Below are 22,766 nucleotides of genomic sequence, written 5' to 3'. Positions count from 1 at the left end.
CCTGAATGTTTTCCAGCCTCACTGAATGAAAATGTCATTTAGTTCTGCTTGTCAGAGAAGACCTGTGTTCCCTCATTTCTTCTTCTCCCTAATCACTTCAGACCCTTGTTGAAGTAGCCCAAAAGTTGAACTTTTAATTTGTCTCTCCTTTCAGTCTGATTCATCAACTGCTGGCTGCCAAATTGTGTCTAGATTATGTAGTTGCTGTCATGAAACATTCACGCATCATGGAGTGAGTAACCAAAGCGTTTATGCAGTGAGAGTTTAGTGCCAATGCTGCATCAATATTCATTTCAGCAGATATGCTCTCGCTCAAAGAGCTCTTTATGTTGTGCTGTTAATGTGCTTCCCTGTGATGCACAGCAGTGTGCGGAGGTTTGATTACTCTACTGTCTGCTCACACTGCTGTCTGTCCAAAATGTTGGCAGCATTTGATGCTTTTTGACATTAAAGCTTGAGTCACACAGGACTAGTAGTATTTATTTTAAATATTAAGCAATTATAATTCAATATGTGACTTTTCATTTTTCTAATCATTTATTAGGTAAAAAGACATCAATGATATCAATCTGGGAAATGTAGCACATATAAGAAGCTGGAATCAGTAAATGATTTGTATTTTTTAGCTGTTGGTATTATCAATTAACCTGTTGTCTATTTTTGCAATTAATCAAAAATCATTTAGTCTATCAAATGTCAAAAAAATGTAACTTTTCCTTCACAACCTAAGTGACATCTTCAGATGTCTTGTTTTGTCTGACCAACAGTCCAAAAGACTGATATTCATTTTACTGTGATATAAAGAGAAAAGCAGCAAATCCTCACATTTGTGAAGATGAAACCAGAGAATATTTGCCATATTTGCTTGACAACTGTAACAATTAATAAATTATCAAAAAATAATTTGCCTATAAATTTTCGACCAAATAATTGATTTGCTTCTTGTTTCAGCTCTAACTTTAAAACACTTTGGGATATGGTAAGTTAAGATGGGCATTTGTACACTAAATGATTCACTGGTTTCAAAATAATAATCATTTTCTTAATCCCTTGAGAATTTTAAAAAGTTCCATCACACGTCACCTGCTATATTTCTGATAATGATAACATCAGTCTCATGTGAATCAACATCTCAATATTTTCAGACTCGAGAAAAATATAAACATGTTTTTCTACAAAAACCTTAAATGAATTTAATTAAAGAAGCCAAAGTTCTCAAATTTTAGATGCTGTCTAACACAAGCAGCTGTACAAGACATTAGCCTGAATAAAATTAGGGCTGCAACTAACAATTATTTATTATCATTGAATCTGTTTATTATTTTTATAATTCATTATTAATAATCTATAAAATGTTACGTGACATTTTTCCAGAGCTGTTGGTGATGTGTTTTTACTTATCAGACCAACAGTCCATAACCCAAAGATATTCAGTTTACTATAATATAAATGCAATACATTTATAACAATTAATCGCTTTTCAATACTGCTGATGATTTATTTTCTATTGATTGACTAATCAATTAAGCCCTAAATAAAATACAGTTTTAACATCTGACCAGACATTTAATGCCAGTTTTTGATACTTGACATCACTCAGTGCTACACACATTTTGGTCAGCTCCATAAAAGTATTGTGATTTGATACCCAGCCCTAAAAATGATTAGTATGAGCTTGTTGAGCTTGTTTGATAGCTTGTTGGTGCAAATTTAGCCGGTTTACCTGCCTAATCAGCCATAATGATCCACTACCATTCAGTAGTGTCTAGAGAAAAAAGGGATTTTATCAATAGTATGTGGGTGAAATACAGAATTTATGTATTTTGTGAGAATGTGCAGCACCAAACACAGATTAATTCAGGTAATCCTAGTAGTGTATATATAAGACTACAGAGTGTCCAGCATGTGTGTTGCTGTATGATCATCTTGGCAGGCCCAAGGACGTATTGTCTTGATTTGTTGAAGGCAGTGTAAATTAAAAGCATCCTTCAAGGGACTAATGAAAAGGCTGCTGATGGGGAGATTATTCAGAGCTGTATTATTTGGAGTGTGTGTTTATGTTAAGAGCTGGGAAGTGTAGTGATGGCTGCCTGCTATAACAGAATCTCTCAATTGCTGGATCAGATTAGGCTGCAGATCCATCTCTTCCGGCCCTCCAGTAAATACATCTTCCTCAAGCCTGTCGCCGCTCTCCGCCAGCACACTACACGTTATCTAATGGCAGAAATGGCATTTCATTAGCCTCTTATCCCACTGAGGCCCAAATGCATACTCAATAGTATTACACGTAATTTCTCATAAGGACACATTATTGATCCCGGGCCTCTACCTGAGCTTAAGGAAAAGGGCTGTCAGCACTCCAGGGCCCTCCTCATACAGGGCCATGAAAAATTAAAGCCAAATTAAATTTGACAGCTGAAAATGCCATGGCAATCTATATGCAAAGTCTGAAAAAAATCGCTTTTATTAAAATTGTCTGTGTTTCTTTCTTTTCTTTTTTTCTTGGTCACATGTTTGTAGAGAACTGGCTTTTATTTGTGGCTCGTCACACATTTTTCTCTTCATCTTCTGTTCTTTCCCCTCCCTCCGTCTGTCTCGACCTTACTTATTCTCTCCTCTCTCACTGTCTGTAGTCTTCCTCCTGCTAATATGCCCTCACTACTTGAATATTTTCCCACATCCCTGACAGATTCTCTCTGATGTATAAATAATCAAGCTAAATTATGTGCAGCAATGAGGCTCCATGCTCTGCCGTTCTTATTATACAAAGTAATTTCTACTACCTAAGAGGGTCAGATTTCCTGACAAATCCCTAATTACCGCATTGCAATAGAAATGGAATCTATTTGTGCATAAATCAACCGCCGTCCCCCAAGTGGCAAGTTCCTAATATCATGTGGCACTCAATTCTCACTGAACTCTAATTAGATAATACTTTTGATGATGGTACATTTGAAATCGTAATCTATTAAATGTATAATGAGAGACACCCCCCACCCCGTATAAAAACATCATTATGTTTGATGAGCTATATGCTCTGTTCTGTCCAAATGCACATGGAAATGATCGATATGTCACTTCTCAACAAGCTAGTTTCCTGTGTAGAGGCTGCAGCCGCAGATAAATGTGAAAGGTAACTTAATATGGTAAAGGCCTAATTTTGATCCTCTGTAATAGCTTTCCCAGTGTAATCGTGCTGCTGTAAAAGCCCCTTTTGTTTGGGCTTGGACATCTCCCTTTGGTTTGTTTGACAAGTACAATCTGAGGCTGCTTTTAGCAATGTGAATGAGAGAGTTAATAATTACTGTTGACTCAAAGGAAGAGGGCCCTGTTACTCTGTAGACTTGAAAGGAGCCCACAAGAGATCTGAGAACATGTTTCTGCCCAGCTGCCGACAGAACAGAATATCATTTTCCTGTAAATGTGACCTGATATAACAGATTATTTTACTTTACTCAACTTTACTTGTTTTGTGTGTTTTCTTTACCTTCAGATTTCAGTCAGTGTTGAGGGCGATGAACACCTGTGAAAAGCAGCAGTAGGTTTTCCTGTATGACAAGCTGACAGAGCGAAGAGGTTTTTGCTTGATTTGGCCTGCCCTCTACTGTTTTTATAATGTTACTGCAGTTTCAGCCCTGCTGTAGAGATTCTTCTGATGACTAACAGATGGTGAGGCCACTAAAATACAACCAAAAGCAGATAAATCTACAGTTTTTTATGGTTCCCATGCCTCTTGGAAAATCTGGAAGGCTGTAAATGTGTCTTTCAAATCATGTCCTGAAAAATGACAAAATGTCCTGGAAAACTATGATTTGTTGTGGAAAAGTTTTTAATGTGGAACAAACTTAAAATCAGGTTTCCACAGTGCATGAACCGTCAAAAGAGGCATAAGCACCACAGATTTATTTTTTCTCCAGTTTCCTTGCAACACTTTGCAGTTGAAAAGACTTAGTGTTAGTGAAATTACTAAATGTTTCTGAAGAACAAACTTTACTTTCCCCACCCATTTTTTATATTTCTTACTTCTTCCTTTTAACTGTATATTTCTAAATGAAGTTTAAAGTGCTGAATAGTTTAAAAGTCTGCCAGAATGGAAAGTCCCTGTGCAGATTTGGTAATCTTTGCTAATCTGAAGTCAGCTTGTGAATGATGCTGTTTTGCAGCCAGCTCTTTTTGGATGTCAGAGTTTGCCACCAAAGGCGCAGACCATCAGAAATTACCTCTAAAACTGTAGGAAACACTGTTTTTAATGCCCAATTGATAATGACTATTAAATGCTACCGCAAATGTGCAAAGTTCAGATTCAACCTATCAAAGACTGAGTGAAATGTATGTGTTGATTAATCTTCATAATAACAGTTAATCTCTTGAAGTCTGAAATTTGTCATATCTGGCTGATAAAGTCAGACTATGACTGAGGATTTCTTGAGCCACTTTTTACCCCCTTGGTCTTGTTAGCATAGACTTACAGAACAGTTACTGTTTCAAGAGGTGAACTCTGGTTTAGATTGTGCATGTTGCATGGACAAAAATTATGAATTTTTGCCAGCACAGAAAACAGGATTTGCCAAACAAAGCTTCAGTTTTAATATGGCCATCTTATTATCCAGTACCCATCCTATCACATCACAGGATCTGGAGTAAGGAGACCTTCAGTCTTAAATCAAACTACATGTTACTACAGGGAACAGGTAGAAGTGGAAATATGAACCAGCAAGTCTAATTTAAAGATTTATTCAATGCCAAGAAACAAAGCCTTTTTAGGCCACATTGTACTCTGAAAAGTTAATCACAGCAGCAATAGTTTTCTCCTAATGAGGTAAACAGTGAATTAGCATAGTATTACAAAGCACACACTACAAGGTATTCTACCTGTAAATATGTACAGTACCTGTGTTCGAAAACCTTGTGTACCTGGATGATGTTGCATTGCACAGCTGAAAAAGTAAAGCTAGAATGTTTCTCTGAATATTTTATATTGAGCGACAGCACCGCTCGCTGCACCAACACATAAGTCTCACTGAAATTAATGAGGAAACCTGTGTTTTGGCTGTGCTGCCATTGCCAGTGTGACAGGGCCATACCAGTCATCCAAATACCCATCACAATACAGTACCGCACACCCACCATAACACCTCATTCACACTCATACTGCCAACAAACATCCTAACTACTCTCTTATACCTCCTCTTCCTCCAGTTAACCTTCCCCAAAGCCAAACTCCTGCTGATGTCCAGCAACCAGGAGGATCTCAATGACTGGTACCAAAGCCTGAGCTCAGCTATCCGGTATGTACCTGTTACACACAAACAGACACAGATGCCGGCACACACGTTTGTACATCTATACTTGTGAGCACCCTCATTGATGTGACATAAAGCATTCCCTAACCTTAATCATGACAACTGTAAACCCTAACCCTAACCCTAGACTGAACCTAAACCCAATTCTAACCTGAACTCTTAACCCTCAAACAGCCCAGGACTGGCCAAAATGTTCTCACTTTCAAAAACTGACCTCAATCTGAAGGTCTAAAACTCAAATTGGTCGACACAAAGATAGACGTACAAGTACACACACATCGTAGAAAAGGTTTCAGTCATAGTCATCTGGACACTGTTTTCAGAATGATTCTACGATAGAACACTCCTGGACGAATGAGGGACTACACCGTCTTATTTTGAAGTACACACACACATCACACACACACACACACACACACACACACAGGTTGTCTGTGAGTCTTCAAGAAGTCATAGAAATTAATTGGTGGTATGTAGTTTTAAAACCTTAATTAATATACTGTGCAACAAAGTTAGTGCACGTTTTTGCTTCAATCGAAAAGACTGTTTTGACTGTATTCAGGTGTCATAACACACATGGAAGGTCCTCAGCTCAGGCAACCCCATCTGAGAACAGTTGATACTATTCTAAAAGATAAACTTGTGATCTTCTCCTTCAATTGCACCCTTAAATTTCTTTAAATTTCGAGAATACAACTTGTTTCCACACTGGCAACGGCTGTGCATGTACAGTGGTGTGAAAAAGTGTTTGCCCCCTTCCTGATTTCTTATTTTGTTTGTCACACTTAAATGTTTCAGATCATCAAACAAATTTAAATATTAGTCAAAGAACAGACTGCCTTTTTAAGGTCATGCCACAGCATCTCAATAGGATTCAGGTCAGGACTTTGACTAGGCCACTCCAAAGTCTTGATTTTGTTCTTCTTCAGCCATTCAGAGACCCCACAACAACATCCAAAGAACTGCTGGCCTCACTTGCCTCAGTTAAGGTCAGTGTTCATGACTCCACCATAAGATAGAGACTGGGCAAAAAAACAGCCCCAGACCATCACACTATCACCACCATATTTTACTGTTGGTATGATGTTCTTTTTCTGAAATGCGGTGTTACCTTTACGCCAGATGTAATGGGACACACACCTTCCAAAAAGTTCAACTTTTGTCTCATCAGTCCACAGAGTATTTTCCCAAAAGTCTTGGGGATCATCAAAATGTTTTCTGGCAAAATTTAGATGAACAGCAGTGGTTTTCATCTTGGAACTCTGCCATGCAGGCCATTTTTGCTAGTTATCGCAAACACTTGAATGCAGTTGTTGCTGCTAAGGGTGGCCCGGCCAGTTATTAGGTTTAGGGGGCAATCACTATTTCACACAGGTTTTTAAATGAAGGTTGTTATTAATAATAACAACCTTCAATTAAAAACTGCATTTTGTGTTTACTTGTGTTATCTTTGACTAATATTTAACTGCTACACTGTAAATGTAGCTGCTGGTAGCTCCTTCAAACTTGCTACATTTGTGTTGATTTTTTTTTTTTTTCGGCTTTATTGCTGAAACATCATTACATGATGTCTGATTGGATATGATTTAAAGGGCTAAGCCAAAATTGTTCAAATCGACTGAATCAGGAGATTTTGACTATGGCAACGGCTGTGCATGTAGATGCTGCGGCAAGTCGGCTAGCTCCTTCAAACTCCACTACATTTTTATTTTTATCAGTTATCTTATTTGATATTAATTGAAATGAGAATCAGGCTGGCCAAGCAATGGGAAATCTGAGACTGTTTTGCCCACATCTTTGCAGAGACCTGCTCCACCAACATCCCGGCTCTAGCAGTCAGTGGGCGGACCGTTCCTGAGCTGAAGGAGCACAAGATTCTGGCCGGATGAGGGGAGGTGGACTCTGTAAATTGATAGTGCTTGGTGTGCAAGCGCAGGAAAAGTGGATGGACACAGTTTGCAGATGTTGAGCATTTTATGTGAAGATGATAACCACATTATTATGTTCACTATCTTGTTGCTGCCGGGGTTAGGAAATGGTGCATTTGTTGGGGACTATTTTCAGCGGTGGATCAATACACATTTGGTGCTCTAGTGAGTATTTGGGGCAGCAGGATAGTGTATGTGGGATTGAGTCAAAATAAACTACAGTGTATATGTCACCCAGTGCAACGGTGTGGCACACTGATGTGTTTTTCATAGTTTTTGGACAACAACTCTATGGCACAGAGGAATAAGATATATCAGGCTGTGGATACACACACATTACTTGTTAGAAGGATCAGTTCATTGATGGTTTGAGTCTTTATATGGGATTTGGTGACAACAAAAATATAGAATAGCACTAGACTTATCCTTTAAAATAAATGTCTGTGTTTGAGCTGCACAAGATTAGTGCTGACTGATGAGTGATTCTGAGGTTTATTGATTTATTACTTGTGATTTTAATTCAGTGAAATAATGTGTGACTCGTGTGTATTTTCATTGATTGTATTTTTGGATATTGGATGCGTTATCTTCCTGTTTCTTATTTTCTGATGAAAAGCATGTAGCTCAAAACTTCACCTATATTTAATGAAAAACTTAATAAAAATTCTTGGATCATTATGCAGTGTGTGGACAGTGGTTTGATTGTCCTAACCCTCAGTAGGTATAGAATGACTCGGTAAAACTTTAACACTGGCTGATGTGTATGCAGGTTTTTATTGGACTTCATTATTTGTAACCCACAGAAGACAATCCACAAATGTGTACCATAATACACAAATATCTCACTATCCACAAACATATTTTTTAATTTGTGTTGTGTCAAGTTATATCCACAAAAATATAGCGATTTGCAAATATGCATAACTTACTCTGTAAAAAAGTATTTTAATTTCACATAAAAAGATATAGGTTTTACAAGTGTAAATAGTTCCACCACAAAAAATACATGTAAAGTGATATTTACACATTTGTGGATTCATTTTTACATGCCCCCCTATTTATTTGTCCAATTCCACAAATAACAGAGCTGGCCAGCCCCTATTAAAACAGATATGGTAGTGGCATGAGGCAAATAACAGAACAGCTACAACAGTCTAATTCAGAAAAATAGGGTTAGTGCAGGAAACAAACAAGTAAAAGACAACACTTATGTCATAATTTTGATTATAATTTGTTCATACAAGACTGTTTATTACATGACACAATTCTCAAAAGTATGTAAGTAAGTAAAAAAGTATTTATTTAAATATAAATGTAAAACAAATACATTGTGATAAACTATTCAAAAGTAAATTATACACTTGTACAGAAAAGTTTAGATGGAGATGAAAATCAGAGAAGAGTCCAGCGTCGTCCAGCAGCAGTAGAATGCAGTGTTGATGGTGGCTTGGAGTCCAGTGATGGTAACAGGACAGGAGAGATGAGGCCAAGGTGCTGCTGAGAAAGAAAGGGATGAAAGGGTCAGTGATATCTCCAGAAAATCCACAGGTCATATCATTCCTATAATCATGTAGTAGAAACACAACAGAGACATCATGGCTTACAAAGCATTTAACTTTTAAAATACTGTCACTTTTTTTACCATTTAAACTGAGATGACACATTATGTGCAATAAAGATTTTAGTGGAGCTGCTCTAACAGACTGACAGCTGTCTTGTGTGCACAGAGTCAGTGTTATAAACAGAAGGACATGCAGAGGTTTCATTCTGAGTGACTTGATGCTGTGGAATATTTGAATGTGAGGCCAAAAACCGCTGTTCAAAGAAATGATTGACAGCATAAAAGTGCTAACTTCAGATAGTCCTGATTAACAAACTAATATCCAACCAGGATTCAGATTCTGACAGTAAACCTCGGCTAAGTAATGCGCTGCGACAGCGCTTTGATTCGGACTGAATGACTGACCGGGTCTGTACGAAGGAGGCTCTGTGAGAGGGAGGAGACACAGAAGAGTGTTTGTTGAGGAAAACCTGCCAGTGAGCAGGCTAGGTTCACAGAGTCAGTTACCATGGTAACCATGGTCCTGACCCAGACTTTAAGTTACCTCTCTTTCACTCAACCCGCTTTCTGAGACAGGGCCCCGAACTAAATGATCTAACATATGAGCTAGCTTGTACACCACTGCTACAGCTAGCTAACACTAACGTTAGCAAACTGTAGGTAACCTCAGTAAGTAAGCAAGCACAGCACACTCACCTGGAGATGACAATGACGAACCCGATGCTGAATCATGACCGTTGGGTTAAATAAAGATGCTCCACCCCGTCTTTCTCCTCCTGGTAGAAGCCAGCTGGTTTTCTCCTGTTGTACGATGGTTCTTGTTCAGCCTTCTTCCATCAGCTCACAGACTGTAGTTCCCTCAGCTCATGTGAGGGAATCTCGCCACCTGTTGGTGTAGCTAGTAACTGCACCTCAATTTACAGTTTCCTTTTTTCAGATCTGCTGCGGTACGATTCCACAAATAAACAGGAGGGAAGTCACAAACTTCATGTGGCCAACAAGCTGACAGGAAGCAATCTACAAATGTGCAAAACCCTTCACATGTCCACAAATGCGTAAATATCACTTTACATGTATTTGTTGTGGTGAAACTATTTACATTTGTAAAACCTATACCTTTTTTATGTGAAATTAAAAAGTTTTTACAGAGTAAGTTATGCGTATTTGCAAATCGCTCTGTATTTTTGTGGATATAACTTTACACAACACCAATTTAAAAATACATGTTTGTAGATAGTGAGATATTTGTGTATTATGGTACACATTTGTGGATTGTCTTCTGTGGGTTACAAATAATGAAGTCCAATAAAAACTTCCATAACAGTGTACCTTGGGCCTATCTGTCTCTCAGAAAGACTCTCAGCATTAGTCAGCTAAACCTTAGTAACTTCACTCTCAGCTCGCCAGAGCTGGTGTAACTGGGTCAGGTTTGTAGGCCTTCTTGCTTGCACTCACCTTTTCAGTGCCGCCCACAAATTTTCTATGGGATTGAGATCAGGGCTTTGTGATGGCCACTCCAGTACCTTAACTTTGTTGTCCTTAAGCCACTTTGTAACTAATTTGGAGGTATGCTTGGGGTCATTGTCCATTTGAAAGACCCATTTGCGCTTAAGCTTTAACTTCCTGGCTGATGTCTTCAGATGTTGCTTCAATATATCCACATCATTTTCTTTTCTCATGACGCCATCTATTTTGTGAAGTTATCTTTGACTAATATTTTTGTTTGATGATCTGAAACATTTAAGTGTGACAAACACTTTTTCACACCACTGTATTTTATATAGACTTGGGTTGACATCTGCAGCCGAGTACACCAGCTGCGCGTAAAAAAGTAGGTTTTACGCTGGTCTTAGCTACGTCCGACATTGTGATTTGAATTTACCAAGTAAAGAGTGTACCAAGCTTGACTGACCACAGTCGTAGCTGCGCCCAGTCTTATGATGCGCGTTCACATGAATACACGTGAAGCGTGATGATTGTTGCACATTTCTATCTCACTCTAACTTCTTCCTTCAAACAAGCTATGGAAGATATGGATAACGCAAACCAAAAGAAAAGGAAAATTAATTGAACTGATAGAGGAATAAGAAAACTTAGAGTTGTTTGTAGAGCATAGAGACGTACTCACAGCTAAATTTAACAACACAAGCAAACAAAAACTATCAGCATGGAAATCGATCACCAGTGCAATCAGTAATGAATGCAATGGCGGACTGTGGACAGTTAAAGAGGTCAAAGTTAAAGAAATAGAAAGATCTTTTATCAAAAGCCAAAAAGGATTCATCGGCTCTTAACAGGGGGAGGTCCTTCACCAAAAATGTCTGTATACAGCAGTATCATCATTGATATTTTTGGATGACTGAATGGCATTGACAGTTCAGAGCTGTCATCCCCAACAGTTAAAGTGGATGACTCGGATTGGTGCAGCGCAAATCATGATGTGACAGCTGTCAGTATGAGTGGTAGGTCATTAATCTTCTTTTCCTTTCGGCTGTTCCCTTTCAGGGGTCACTACAGTTAATCATGTGCCTCCATCTAACCCTGTCCTCTGCATCCTCTTCACTCACACCAATTAACTTCATGTCCTCTCTCACTACATCCATAAATCTCCTCTTTGGTCTTCCTCTAGCCCTCCTGCCTGGCAGCTCCAACCTCAGCATCCTTCTACCAATATATTCACAGTCTCTCCTCTGAACATGTCCAAACCACCTCAATCTGGCCTCTCTGACTTTATCTCCGAAACATCTAACATGAGCTGTCCCTCTGATGTACTCATTCCTGATCCTGTCCATCCTCGTCACTCCCAAAGAGAACCTCAACATCTTAAGCTCTGCTACCTCCAGCTCTGCCTCTTGTCTTTTCTTCAGTGCCACTGTCTCTAAACTGTACAACATCGCTGGTCTCACCACCGTCTTGAACACCTTTCCTTTCATTCTTGCTGATACTCTTTTATCACACAACACACCTGACACTTTTCTCCACCCATTCCAACCTGCTTGCACTCGCCTCTTCACCTCTATTCCACAGTCTCCATTGCTCTGAACCGTTGACCCTAAGTCCTGCACCTTCTTCAACCTCACCGTTCCACCTGGGTCCCTCTCATTGACACACATGTATTCTGTCTTACTGCGGCTAAGCTTCATTCCTCTGTTTTCCAGAGCAGACCTCCATCTCTCTAGATTTTCCTCCACCTGCTCCCTGCTCTCACTACAAATCACAATGTCATCCGCAAACATTATGGTCCATGGAGATTCCTGTCTAACCTCATCTGTCAGCCTGTCCATCACCAGAGCAAACAAGAAGGGGCTCAGAGCCGATCCTTGATGCAAACCCTCCTCCACCTTGAACTCCTCTGTCACACCTACAGCACACCTCACCACGGTCTTACAGCTCTTATACATGTCCTGCACCACTCTAACATACTTCTCTGCCACTCCAGACTTCCTCATACAATACCACAGCTCCTCTCTCGGCACCCTGTCATACGCTTTCTCTAAATCTACGAAGACACAATGCAACTCCCTATGACCTTCTCTGTACTTCTCCATTAGCATCCTCAAAGCAAATACTGCATCTGTTGTACTCTTTCTAGGCATGAAACCATATTGCTGCTAACAAATGCTCACCTCTGCCCTTAGCCTAGCTTCCACTACTCTTTCCCACAACTTCATTGTATGGCTCATCAGCTTTATTCCTCTGTAGTTGCCACAGCTCTGCACATCTCCCTGGTTCTTAAAAATTGGCACCAGTACACTTCTCCTCCATTCCTCGGGCATCCACTCACTCTCCAAGATCTTGTTAAACAAACTAGTCAGAAACTCTACTGCCACCTCTCCTAGACACTTCCATACCTCCACAGGTATGTCATCTGGACCAACTGCCTTTCCACTCTTCATCCTCTTCAACGTCCTCCTCACTTCACTCTTGCTAATCTTTGCTACTTCCTGCTCCACACCAGTCACCTCTTCTACTCTTGGTTCCCTTTAATTTTCCTCATTCATCAACTCTTCAAAGTACTCCTTCCATCTTCCCATCACACTCCTGGCACCTGTCAATACATTTCCATCCTTATCTTTAATCACCCTAACCTGCTGCACATCCTTCCCATCTCTATCTCTTTGTCTGGCCAACCTGTACAAATCCACCTCTCCCTCTTTAGTGTCCAACCTAGCATACAAGTCCTCATATGCTCTTTGTTTGGCCTTTGCCACCTCTACCTTCACCTTACGTTGCATCTCCCTGTACTCCCGTCTACTCTCTTCAGTCCTCTCAGTATCCCACTTCTTCTTAGCTAACCTCTTTCTCTGTATACACTCCTGAACTTCCTCGTTCCACCACCAAGTCTCCTTGTCCACTTTCCTCTTTCCAGATGACACACCGAGTACCCTCCTACCTGTCTCCCTGATCACATTAGCTGTAGTGGTCCAGTCATCTGGGAGCACTTCCTGACCACCCAGAGTCTGTCTCAGCTCCTCCCTGAAAACTACACGACATTCTTCCTTTTTCAACTTCCACCACTTCGTCCTCTGCTCTGCCTTTGTCCTCTTCATCTTCCTCACCACTAGAGTCATTTTACACACTACCATCCTGTGTTGTCTGGCTACACTCTCCCCTACCACTACTTTACAGTCACTGGTCTCTTTCAGATTACAACGTCTACACAAGATGTAGTCCACCTGAGTGCTTCTACATCCGCTCTTATATGTCACCCTATGTTCCTGCCTCTTCTGGAAGAAAGTGTTCACTACAGCCATTTCCATCCTCTTTGCAAAATCTACCACCATCTGTCCTTCTGCGTTTCTGTCCTGAAGACCAAACCTGCCCATCACATTCTCATCACCTCTGTTCCCTTCACCTACATGCCCATTGAAATCTGCACCAATCACCACTCTCTCACCTCTGGGGATGCTCTGCATCACTTCATCTAACTCACTCCAGAATTTCTCCTTCTCTACTCACATCCTACCTGTGGGGCATAACCACTCACAACATTGAACATCACCCCTTCAATTTCCAGCTTCAGACTCATCAACCTGTCTGATACTCTTTTCACCTCTAGAACATTCCTCACAAACGCCTCTTTCTCTTCCTATCTGACTATCTTTCAACCTGGTCTCCTGGACGCACAGTATGTCCACCTTCCTTCTCTGCATCACGTCAATGAACTCTCTAGCCTTCCCTGTCATAGTCCCAACATTCAAAGTCCCTACTGTCAGTCCTACATTCTTAGCTTTCCTCTTCTCTCTCTGCCTACGAACACACTTTCCTCCTCTCCTTCTTCGTTTTCGACCAACAGTAGTCCAATTTCCACCGGTACCCTGTAGGTCAACAGCACCGGTGGAGGTCATTGTTAACCCGGGCCCTGACCGATCCGGCATGGAAGTCATTGTCACGATTCGCATTTTTAATTTGGCATGTGTTTTACGTCGGATGCCCTTCCTGACACAACCCTCTGCATTTATCCAGACTTGGGACTGGCACAAGAAGACACTGGCTCGTGCCCCCTTGCGGTTGCATTAGTGGTTGGTCATTAATACAGTAACATTACCATAAATGACTTTATCCTTCAGCTATAGGTTAGGCCTACATTGTTACAATTAAGTGCTAGTTAGACAAACTTAAAATACAATGTTGAGATTTTACAGACTCAAACAACCTCCCAAGAGAAGAGAAAAGCCCCACAGCATGCCCCACAACCCAAATGATGACGCAGGAGGAATATGTCTATGCCCACACTCCCAAAACAAATGTTGAAAAGGGAATCCTTCGTGGGGAGACTGAGACTACCAAACCCAAGGCAGAACATGAGAAGTTGGAGCTTGAAAATGAAAAACTAAAACTGGAAATTAAACTTCTTGAGACAGCAGAACAAATATGACTTCTCAGAATGGTGAAAACAATAAAAAAAAATCTATTTCCTTTCTCTCATTTCATGTTAATAGTTCTCCAAATGTTTGTCCATGATGTAATTGTCACAGCCTGTCATGTCCTCACCAGCCTGTAATCACCCACACCTGCTCCCAATCACACTCAGTATATAGTCACTCCACTCACCTCACTCAGTGTCCGACCTCGTTCACGTGTAGGACTCCATGCACCAGACTACACAAATGTCCATTGTGTTGGTTTCCAGTGCTTTCCCCTGTTTCCAGTGTATCTCCCCCGTGGCTTCACCAGTCCTCCATGGCTTCACCAGTCCTCCGTCGCTCCACCAGTCCTCCGTGGCATCACCAGTCGTCCATGGCTTCACCAGTAGTTCCCCAGTCTCGGCTCCCTTCAGCTACCTCCCTTCATCCACAACTCGTTTCCTAGCACTCTCCTGGCTGTTTTTCAATAAAGAGCATTCCAGTCATTCTCTGTGTCTCCCTCCTGTCTGTCAATTGTAACAGAAGGTCGGACCGATACCACGAGGATGGCAGCCAGGAGTGACGACGGCCCCTTCCTCAACCTGAGTTGTCTGGCCCAGCGTTACCTCCTCAACCGCCCTTCACCTCCTCTAGCGGCTGACGAGTTGGTGCAGCCGGGAGATCTTCTCAGGCTCAGTAGGAGAATGTGAAGAGTTTTTAGCGAAATGCTACCTGGTCTTCCTCCTACACCCATCTCAGTTCCCGACTGAACAGTCTCGGGTGGCCTTCATAGTGCTCCGGCTGGCCGGCCCGACGCTGCGCTTGGCGGGATCCCTGACGGCACGGGAAGAGGCGGTCCTCAACTCTCTGGGCCAGTTCTTGGCGCTGCTCGGCCAGAAGTTTGGCCCGCCGAATATGTGGTCATCAGTCGGTCTGCCTCCCAGGGCTCCGCCTCCCATCGGCTTGCCTGCCTCCAGTTCCGAGGCCCAGCCGCTGCCGCCTGCCTCTGTCTCCAGAGGGTCCCAGCCTTCGCCGTCCGTCTCCAGAGGGTCCCAGCCTTCGCCGTCCATGTCCGGAGGGTTCCAGACTTCACTCCGGTTTCCAGCCCGGAGGTCCATCCGCCAGAGTCCCCAGGCTCCGCTCCGGTCCAAGCTCCTGGTCGACCGCCCGAGTCCCCAGGCTCCACACCTGCCCCAGCTTTGGGCCGAAACCCCAGACTCCGACCAGCTCCCCGGATCAGCTTGCTCCCTATGGACAGGCCACTGCGTCGGGGGGGGTTCGTCCCTCGGGAGCTGGCCGTGGAGGGGGGGGGTACTGTCACAGCCTGTCATGTCCTCACCAGCCTGTAATTACCCACACCTGCTCCCAATTACACACCTGCCCCTACTCAGCCCCAATCACACTCAGTATATAGTAACTCAACTCACCTCACTCAGTGTCCGACCTCGTTCACATGTAGGACTCCATGCACCAGACTACACAAATGTCCATTGTGTTGGTTTCTAGTGCTTTCCCCTGTTTCCAGTGTATCTCCTCCGGTCGTCCGTGGCTTCACCAGTAGTTCCCCAGTCTCGGCTCCCTTCAGCTACCTCCCTTCATCCACGACCCGTTTCCTAGCACTCTCCTGGCTGTTTTTCAATAAAGAGCATTCCAGTCATTCTGTCTCCCTCCTGTCTGTCAATTGTAACAGTAAAGAAATATGCGTGACATTTCTAGACTAAATTCAGCTCTAAATCGGAAAGGCCTTGGACAATTAATAGCCTATAATTTATATTTATATAAGTCAGAGCCAAATTGTAATGAACTGTATGTTATTGATGTATGAGATTGCTTTTACTGTTTTGTTGCTTATGTTTATATATTTATTATATACAGCTCTGGAAAAAATTAAGAGACCACTGCAAAATTATCAGTTTCTCTGGTTTTACTATTTATAGGTATGTGTTTGGGTAAAATTAACTTTTTTGTTTTATTCTATAAACTACTGACAACATTTTTCCCAAATTCCAAATAAAAATGTTGTAATTTAGAGCATTTATTTGCCGAAAGCAACAACTGGTCAAAATAACAAAAAAGATGCAGTGTAGTCAGACCTCGAATAATGGAAAGAAAATAAGTTCATATTCATTTTTAAACAACACAATACTAATGTTTTAACTTAGGAAGAGTTCAGAAATCAATATTTGGTGGAATAACCCTGATTTTGAATCACAGCTTTCATGCGTCTTGGCATGCTCTCCACCAGTCTTTCACATTGATGTTGGGTGACTTTATGCCACTCCTGGTGCAAAAATTCACGCAGCTCAGATTTGTTTGATGGCTTGTGACCATCCATCTTCCTCTTGATCACATTCCAGAGGTTTTCAATGGGGTTCAGGTCTGGAGATTGGGCTGGCCATGACAGGGTCTTGATTTGGTGGTCCTCCATCCACACCTTGATTGACCTGGCTGTGTGTCATGGAGCATTGTCCTGCTGGAAAAAACAGCCCTCAGAGTTGGGGAACATTGTCAGAGCAGAAGGAAGCAAGTTTTCTTCCAGGACAACCTTGTACGTGGTTTGATTCATGCGTCCTTCACAAAGACAAATCTGCCCAATTCCAGCCTTGCTGAAGCACCCCCAGATCATCACCGATCCTCCACCAAATTTCACAGTGGGTGCCAGACACTGTGGCTTGTAGGCCTCTCCAGGCCTCCGTCTAACCATTAGACGACCGGGTGTTGGACAAAGCTGAAAATTGGACTCATCAGGGAAGATGACCTTACTCCAGTCCTCTACAGTCCAATCCTTATGGTCTCTCGCAAACCTCAGCCTGGCTCTTCTTTGCTTCTCATTGATGAAGGGCTTTTTTCTAGCATTGCACGACTTCAGCCCTGCCCCTAGGAGCCTGTTTCGAACCGTCCTCCCCGTGCACTTCACCCCAGCTGCCTTTTGCCATTTTTTTGTAGGTGTTGATGTCGTCCTACGGTTGTTGAGGGACATTCGAATGAGTTGGCGGTCATTCCAGTCAGTGGAGAGTCGTTTTCGCCCTCTGCCGGTCTGTATCTTTGTTGTCCCCAATGTCTGCTGCTTGACCTTGTTCTTATGAACCGCCGTCTTTGAAATTTTAAGGATGGAAGCAACCCGACGCTCACTGTATCCCTCTGCCAGTAAAGCCAGAATTGAACCCTTCTTTTCCTCACTCAAAACTTTTTTGGCATGGTCAATAGTTATTTTTTGATTCCAATTACTTTTGAGGTACTACTAGCACTGTTTTTGCCATCCAGCTGGTCCCACTGCAAGTGTTTTTTTATACTTTTCCTTATTAAATAAGATTTGGTTCAGGTGATCACCTAATCAGCTCCTCATTCAGTAGAATGAGGTGTGCCTGTGTTGGAATTCAACAGACATTGGAATGGAATGGCTTCCATACTTGTAGAGATGCTGATTTAAGAAAAAATTGCAGTGGTCTCTTAATTTTTTCCAGAGCTGTATATGTTAGGCCTATTTATTTATTTATTTACCGGTACATCTAGGCACCAACATACAATTTATTTGTATATTATTTATTTAAAATACACTATAAAAGGCCCTATTAAAAATATGTGATCAAAAAGGTGAGCTAATTAAAACATCGACTAGATGTTTATTACATGCAAAAAAAAAAAAACATGAGACTGAAATTAAATCAGTTCAAACGGCAATGTTAGATTATTAGCATTCATTTAACAAATATTTACCAACAGTGGTCATTCTTTTCTCATTCTTTTACAACATACAATATGTTCTAGGTCCTTTAAGTTGTTTGATATGATTGTGGACAAGTTGTCCACCAACATCTTCAGGGAAGAGCCATGGGGTTCTCATCTGCCTCCAGCACCACTTCTCCTTTCCTCGGAAGGGGGATTTTCTTTTGAACACAAATGTGGCAACAATGATGACACAGGCGTGTTCAGGATGCATTCGCATTTTACTGTGGAGGCAGTGAAACCTAACAACCAACAAAAATAGGCTAGTCAATACCATTTCACATTATAGGCATAGTTTCATTTTAGCCTAGTTATAGGCCTAACTCAAGTTTATTTATATTGCCCTTTATCACAAGCATGTCGCAAACAGCTTTACATCATGGCAAAAAGTAATATACTACATCACTATATAGATTATACACATTGCATACACCATACTGGTGTTTTTAAATTTTGTTAGTGGTGTTTATGCCCATAAAAGTTACTAACCTACGTTTGAGGACTCCAATGTAGTGCTTGACAATGTTTTTCGTTGTTGCATGCTTTCTGTTGCAGTTGTACTCTTGTGCAGTTCTCGCTGCGATGACAGGTATCATTAGTCACTATCTCTGTGGAGAAGACCATTCACTCTCCCACTCAAATTCCCGACAAAGTGCACTCTCTCTGAGTATGCGAGCATCATGGGTCGACCCAGGCCATGAGAGCCAGTACACTTTATGGGAGCTGGGTGATCCCAGCTCTCCCTCTCTGTTTTGCCTCCCACCTCTCACCTCTCAGCTCCCAGCTCCTACCTCTCCAAAACTACACTAATTTAAATAGGTTGTGGTTATGCTTTCTATATCCCACATTGGATCTTGATGTGGCTAAAACTAAAGTGTTCTTTCTAGATCCCACATCTATTATTGTGCATTGTGCCTCCCTAACCCTATTCTCCCCCCCCCCTCTCTTAAAACCAAACATGGTAGCGGCGGATGGCCGCCCACCATTGAGTCTGGTTCTGTCCAAGGTTTCTGCCCTCTTAAAGGAAGTTTTTCCTTGCCACTGTCGCCAAATGCTTGCTCATGGTGGGATTTGTTGGGTCTCTGTAGTCTAGACAAAAAATTTAATTTAATTGAATTATTCATGTAACTGGTTCTTTTCATATATAGTGGTGTGCAAAAGTGTTTGCCCCCTTCCTGATTTCTGCATGTTTGTCACACTTGATGATGTTTCAGATCATCAAACAAATTTAAATATTAGTTCAAGATAACACAAGTAAACACAATTGGTGGGGCAATCACTTTTTCACACAGGGCCATGTAGGTTTGGACTTTGTTTTCCCTTAATAATAACAACCTTCATTTAAAAACTGCATTTTGTGTTTACTTTAATATTTAAATTTGTTTGATGATCTGAAACATTTAAGGGGGCAAACACTTTTTCACACCACTGTATTCTAAGAGAGAAAGAGAAACGCAAAACATGTCGGCATAACACCCGCCGTCGATGGGGGGGGGGTAGCAATTAGGGAAAAAAACCACCAGAGTGGACCAGTGTTCGCAATAATTCCTGTGTTTAACCACAGATTGGAACACAATCATGTTAATAGAGTAATACTCATCAGACATCAGCACACTTCCCTTGACTTACTGTTACTGCAGACATTTTTTCAAGTAAAGACACTTCTAATGCTCGATGCATGTTAGTTTGCCAAGGAACTAAATATTGTGCTAGGACAGTGACATTAAATAATCATACACAGTAATGACAGATGACTGAATCTTTCAACACTGCTATTAACTCTCAAAACAGAAGTGGTCTGGCCATTGTTATAACCAGCTATGTGTTATAAACTGCGCTCTCGGATTCATAAGATATTTGTACTTGTAAACCGTGTGCACGGATTTGTAAACTGAGAGTACAGATTTAGGGTGAAGTCAGATAATTTGGGACACTTTTTAGTAGATTACCAAGAAAACCACCTAAAATTACTACCCTAACTACCTTAAGTGTGTACTTACTTACATAACACTTGTTATGGATCTCTGCTATATTACTATAAAGAAAATGTGTTGCCAAGTAAAATACTTTGGACCTTCAAACTCATCAAGAACCCCTACCTCACTCTGATGACATGCTCAAGTAACAATGGACAGTCACTGATGGTTAAAAAGGACACCAAACCATTCAGATTAATTGAAAAACAATTGTATTTCATGTTATTTTATATTATTATTATAATATACTTATTTTCCCCTTCACTTGCTTCTCTAATGTTGACTTTGGCACATTCCATGCCATTGCCAAAAACATAAGTTTTGGCCTCTGTCCTGTCTCCAGCATCTTCTTATTATATTAATTTATCGGACCCTTCATTCTTTCCTCCCTCCAATGATTGTACTTTCCTCCAACTTTTCTGACATGCTTTCCCTGTTCTTTTGCCTGTTTCCTTTGTGCCATATTGTCTACACTGGATATTAAAATTATTAATATTCCCTTTCAAACTGTACCTCCCTCGCCCACCAGGATGTACATATATGTGTTGCATGCGTGTATGTGCCTGAGTGTGTGTAACAATGTTAATGATAGCTAATTCTGGCTGAATGTTTGTTGTGATGCAAATAAAGCGGCCTGCAAGCCCGTGAACTCTCTAATTGCCTATGTCTCTGTCTCTGTCACGGACCCTGTTGTAGCAAGATGCTACAGTTAAATTACCATTAGCTAAAGATAATGCTGTGGATAGGTAGACCCAATGGTGTAGGGACTAATAAATCAATCCCCAACCAGAAAGCCTGGATGAATGGAGCGGTGAGGGCTCTACTCAGTGCCAAAAAAGCTGCTTTTCGTTCAGGAGACAAGGAAGCTTACGATACTGCCAGAGCAAAACTGAAAGCTGGCATCAAGGAGGCAAAGCTGAGACATCAGGAGAGACTGGAGAGAGACCTCAACACCAGCAACACCAAAGATATGTGGCAGGCGATCAAAACCATCACAGGCTACAAAAGCAGGAGCGCCTGCATCATGTGTGAGGCCACATTACCAGATGAGCTAAACATATTTTATGCTTGTTTTGATCTCCCCAACAAAGAGTCAGTTGTAAAGTCTGCTCCGCCTCCAGAAGACCAGCCATTGTCAGTATCCACAGCAGATATGAGAAGAATCCTACTGACAGTGAATATGAGTAAAGCTGCTGGGCCTGATAACATCCCTGGCCGTAAACTAAAAACATGTGTCACAGGAGATTGTTCCCACCTGATTCAAGACAGCCACCATCGTCCCTGTACCTAAAAAGTCTGCAGTGTCTAGTCTAAATGACCACTGCCCTGTGGCTCTCACCCCCATTCTGATGAAAGTTTTGAGAAACTGGTTCTCCAGCACATAAAGAACAACATACCAGCCAGCCTGGACCCACACCACTTTGCTTTCAGAACCAACAGATCCACAGAGGATGCCATCTCCACTGCCCTCCACTCAGTCTTCACACACCTTGAGAACAACAACATCTACATCAGAATGTTGTTTGTTGATTTCAGCTCAGCATTCAACACAATCTCCCCAATGAAACTGAATGGAAAACATAGCACTCTGGGCTTGAGTACCACACTCTGTAATTGGATATTTGGACATCCTTACAAACAGACAGTTCAGATTGAAGGTCACACCTCCTCCACTCTAGTGCTCAACACTGGAGCCCCCCAGGACTGTGTGCTCAGCCCCCTCCTGTTCACTCTGTACACCCATGATTGCAGCCCCCAACATGGAGATAACTCTGTTGTGAAGTTTGTGGATGACACCACCATCATTGGCCGGATTACAAACAAGACTTATATCACAGAGAACCTGACACCCACCCTGGTCAAGAAAGCTCAGAAAGAGCAGTATTTCTTAAGAAAACTAAAGAAGGCAAAATTACTGTGCCAAGTTCTTAACTTTTACAGAGGAGCAATAAAAAGCATCCAGACTGGAAACATAACAAACTGGCATGAGATGTGCACGGCCCAGGACCGGAGGGCTCTGCAGCGGGTGATTAAAACCACTCAGAAGATCATTGGTACCAACCTACCAAGCATCAGTGATATCAGTGAGGTGAGGTGCCTGCACAGAGCCCAAAGGATACTAAAAGACAGTACCCACCCAGCCACAGCCTCTTCACCCTGCTGCTGTCTGGCAAGAGATACAGAAGTATCTACTGTTGTACCACCAGACTACATATAATTTTTTGAGTAGCATAAAAGGAACTAGAAGGTGGGACATGGGAGCTTGGAGGTGGGAGCTGAGAGCAGCAAGGTGGGACATGAAAGATGAGAGGGAGGTGCGAGCTGGGAGTTGGGAGCTATGAGATGGGAGGTAGGAACTGGGAGGTGAGAGATTGGAGATGGGAGCTATGAGATGGGAGCTGGGAGGTGGAAGCTATGGAGGTCAG

General features: G+C 41.8%; 1 protein-coding gene and 1 long non-coding RNA gene across 4 annotated transcripts in view; one reads left to right on the top strand and one right to left on the bottom strand.

Moving 5' to 3' along the window:
- Window positions 1–7,909, top strand: part of arhgef39 (Rho guanine nucleotide exchange factor (GEF) 39) — a 98,824-nt gene extending 90,915 nt beyond the window's left edge. For all 3 annotated transcript variants that reach the window (XM_044186453.1, XM_044186452.1, XM_044186451.1), the window contains 2 exons: window positions 5,200–5,288; window positions 7,107–7,909. In XM_044186453.1, the coding sequence (XP_044042388.1) occupies window positions 5,200–5,288; window positions 7,107–7,161 (144 nt within the window). In that variant the 3' untranslated portion in view covers window positions 7,162–7,909. The remainder of the gene's footprint in view (window positions 1–5,199; window positions 5,289–7,106) is intronic.
- A 553-nt stretch (window positions 7,910–8,462) lies between these two features.
- On the bottom strand, window positions 8,463–9,841 carry LOC122871289. Its single transcript, XR_006376832.1, has 2 exons — window positions 9,489–9,841; window positions 8,463–8,728 (listed from the first exon to the last, which is right to left on the bottom strand). It is a non-coding gene; the product is annotated as an uncharacterized LOC122871289 (long non-coding RNA).
- Between the last annotated feature and the right edge of the window lie 12,925 nt (window positions 9,842–22,766).

Source organism: Siniperca chuatsi, linkage group LG23 (assembly GCF_020085105.1).
Source record: "Siniperca chuatsi isolate FFG_IHB_CAS linkage group LG23, ASM2008510v1, whole genome shotgun sequence".
Taxonomy (NCBI): Eukaryota; Metazoa; Chordata; class Actinopteri; order Centrarchiformes; family Sinipercidae; genus Siniperca; species Siniperca chuatsi.
The sequence above is the reverse complement of the archived record's forward strand: the minus strand, read 5'-3'. Positions and strand labels throughout refer to the sequence as shown.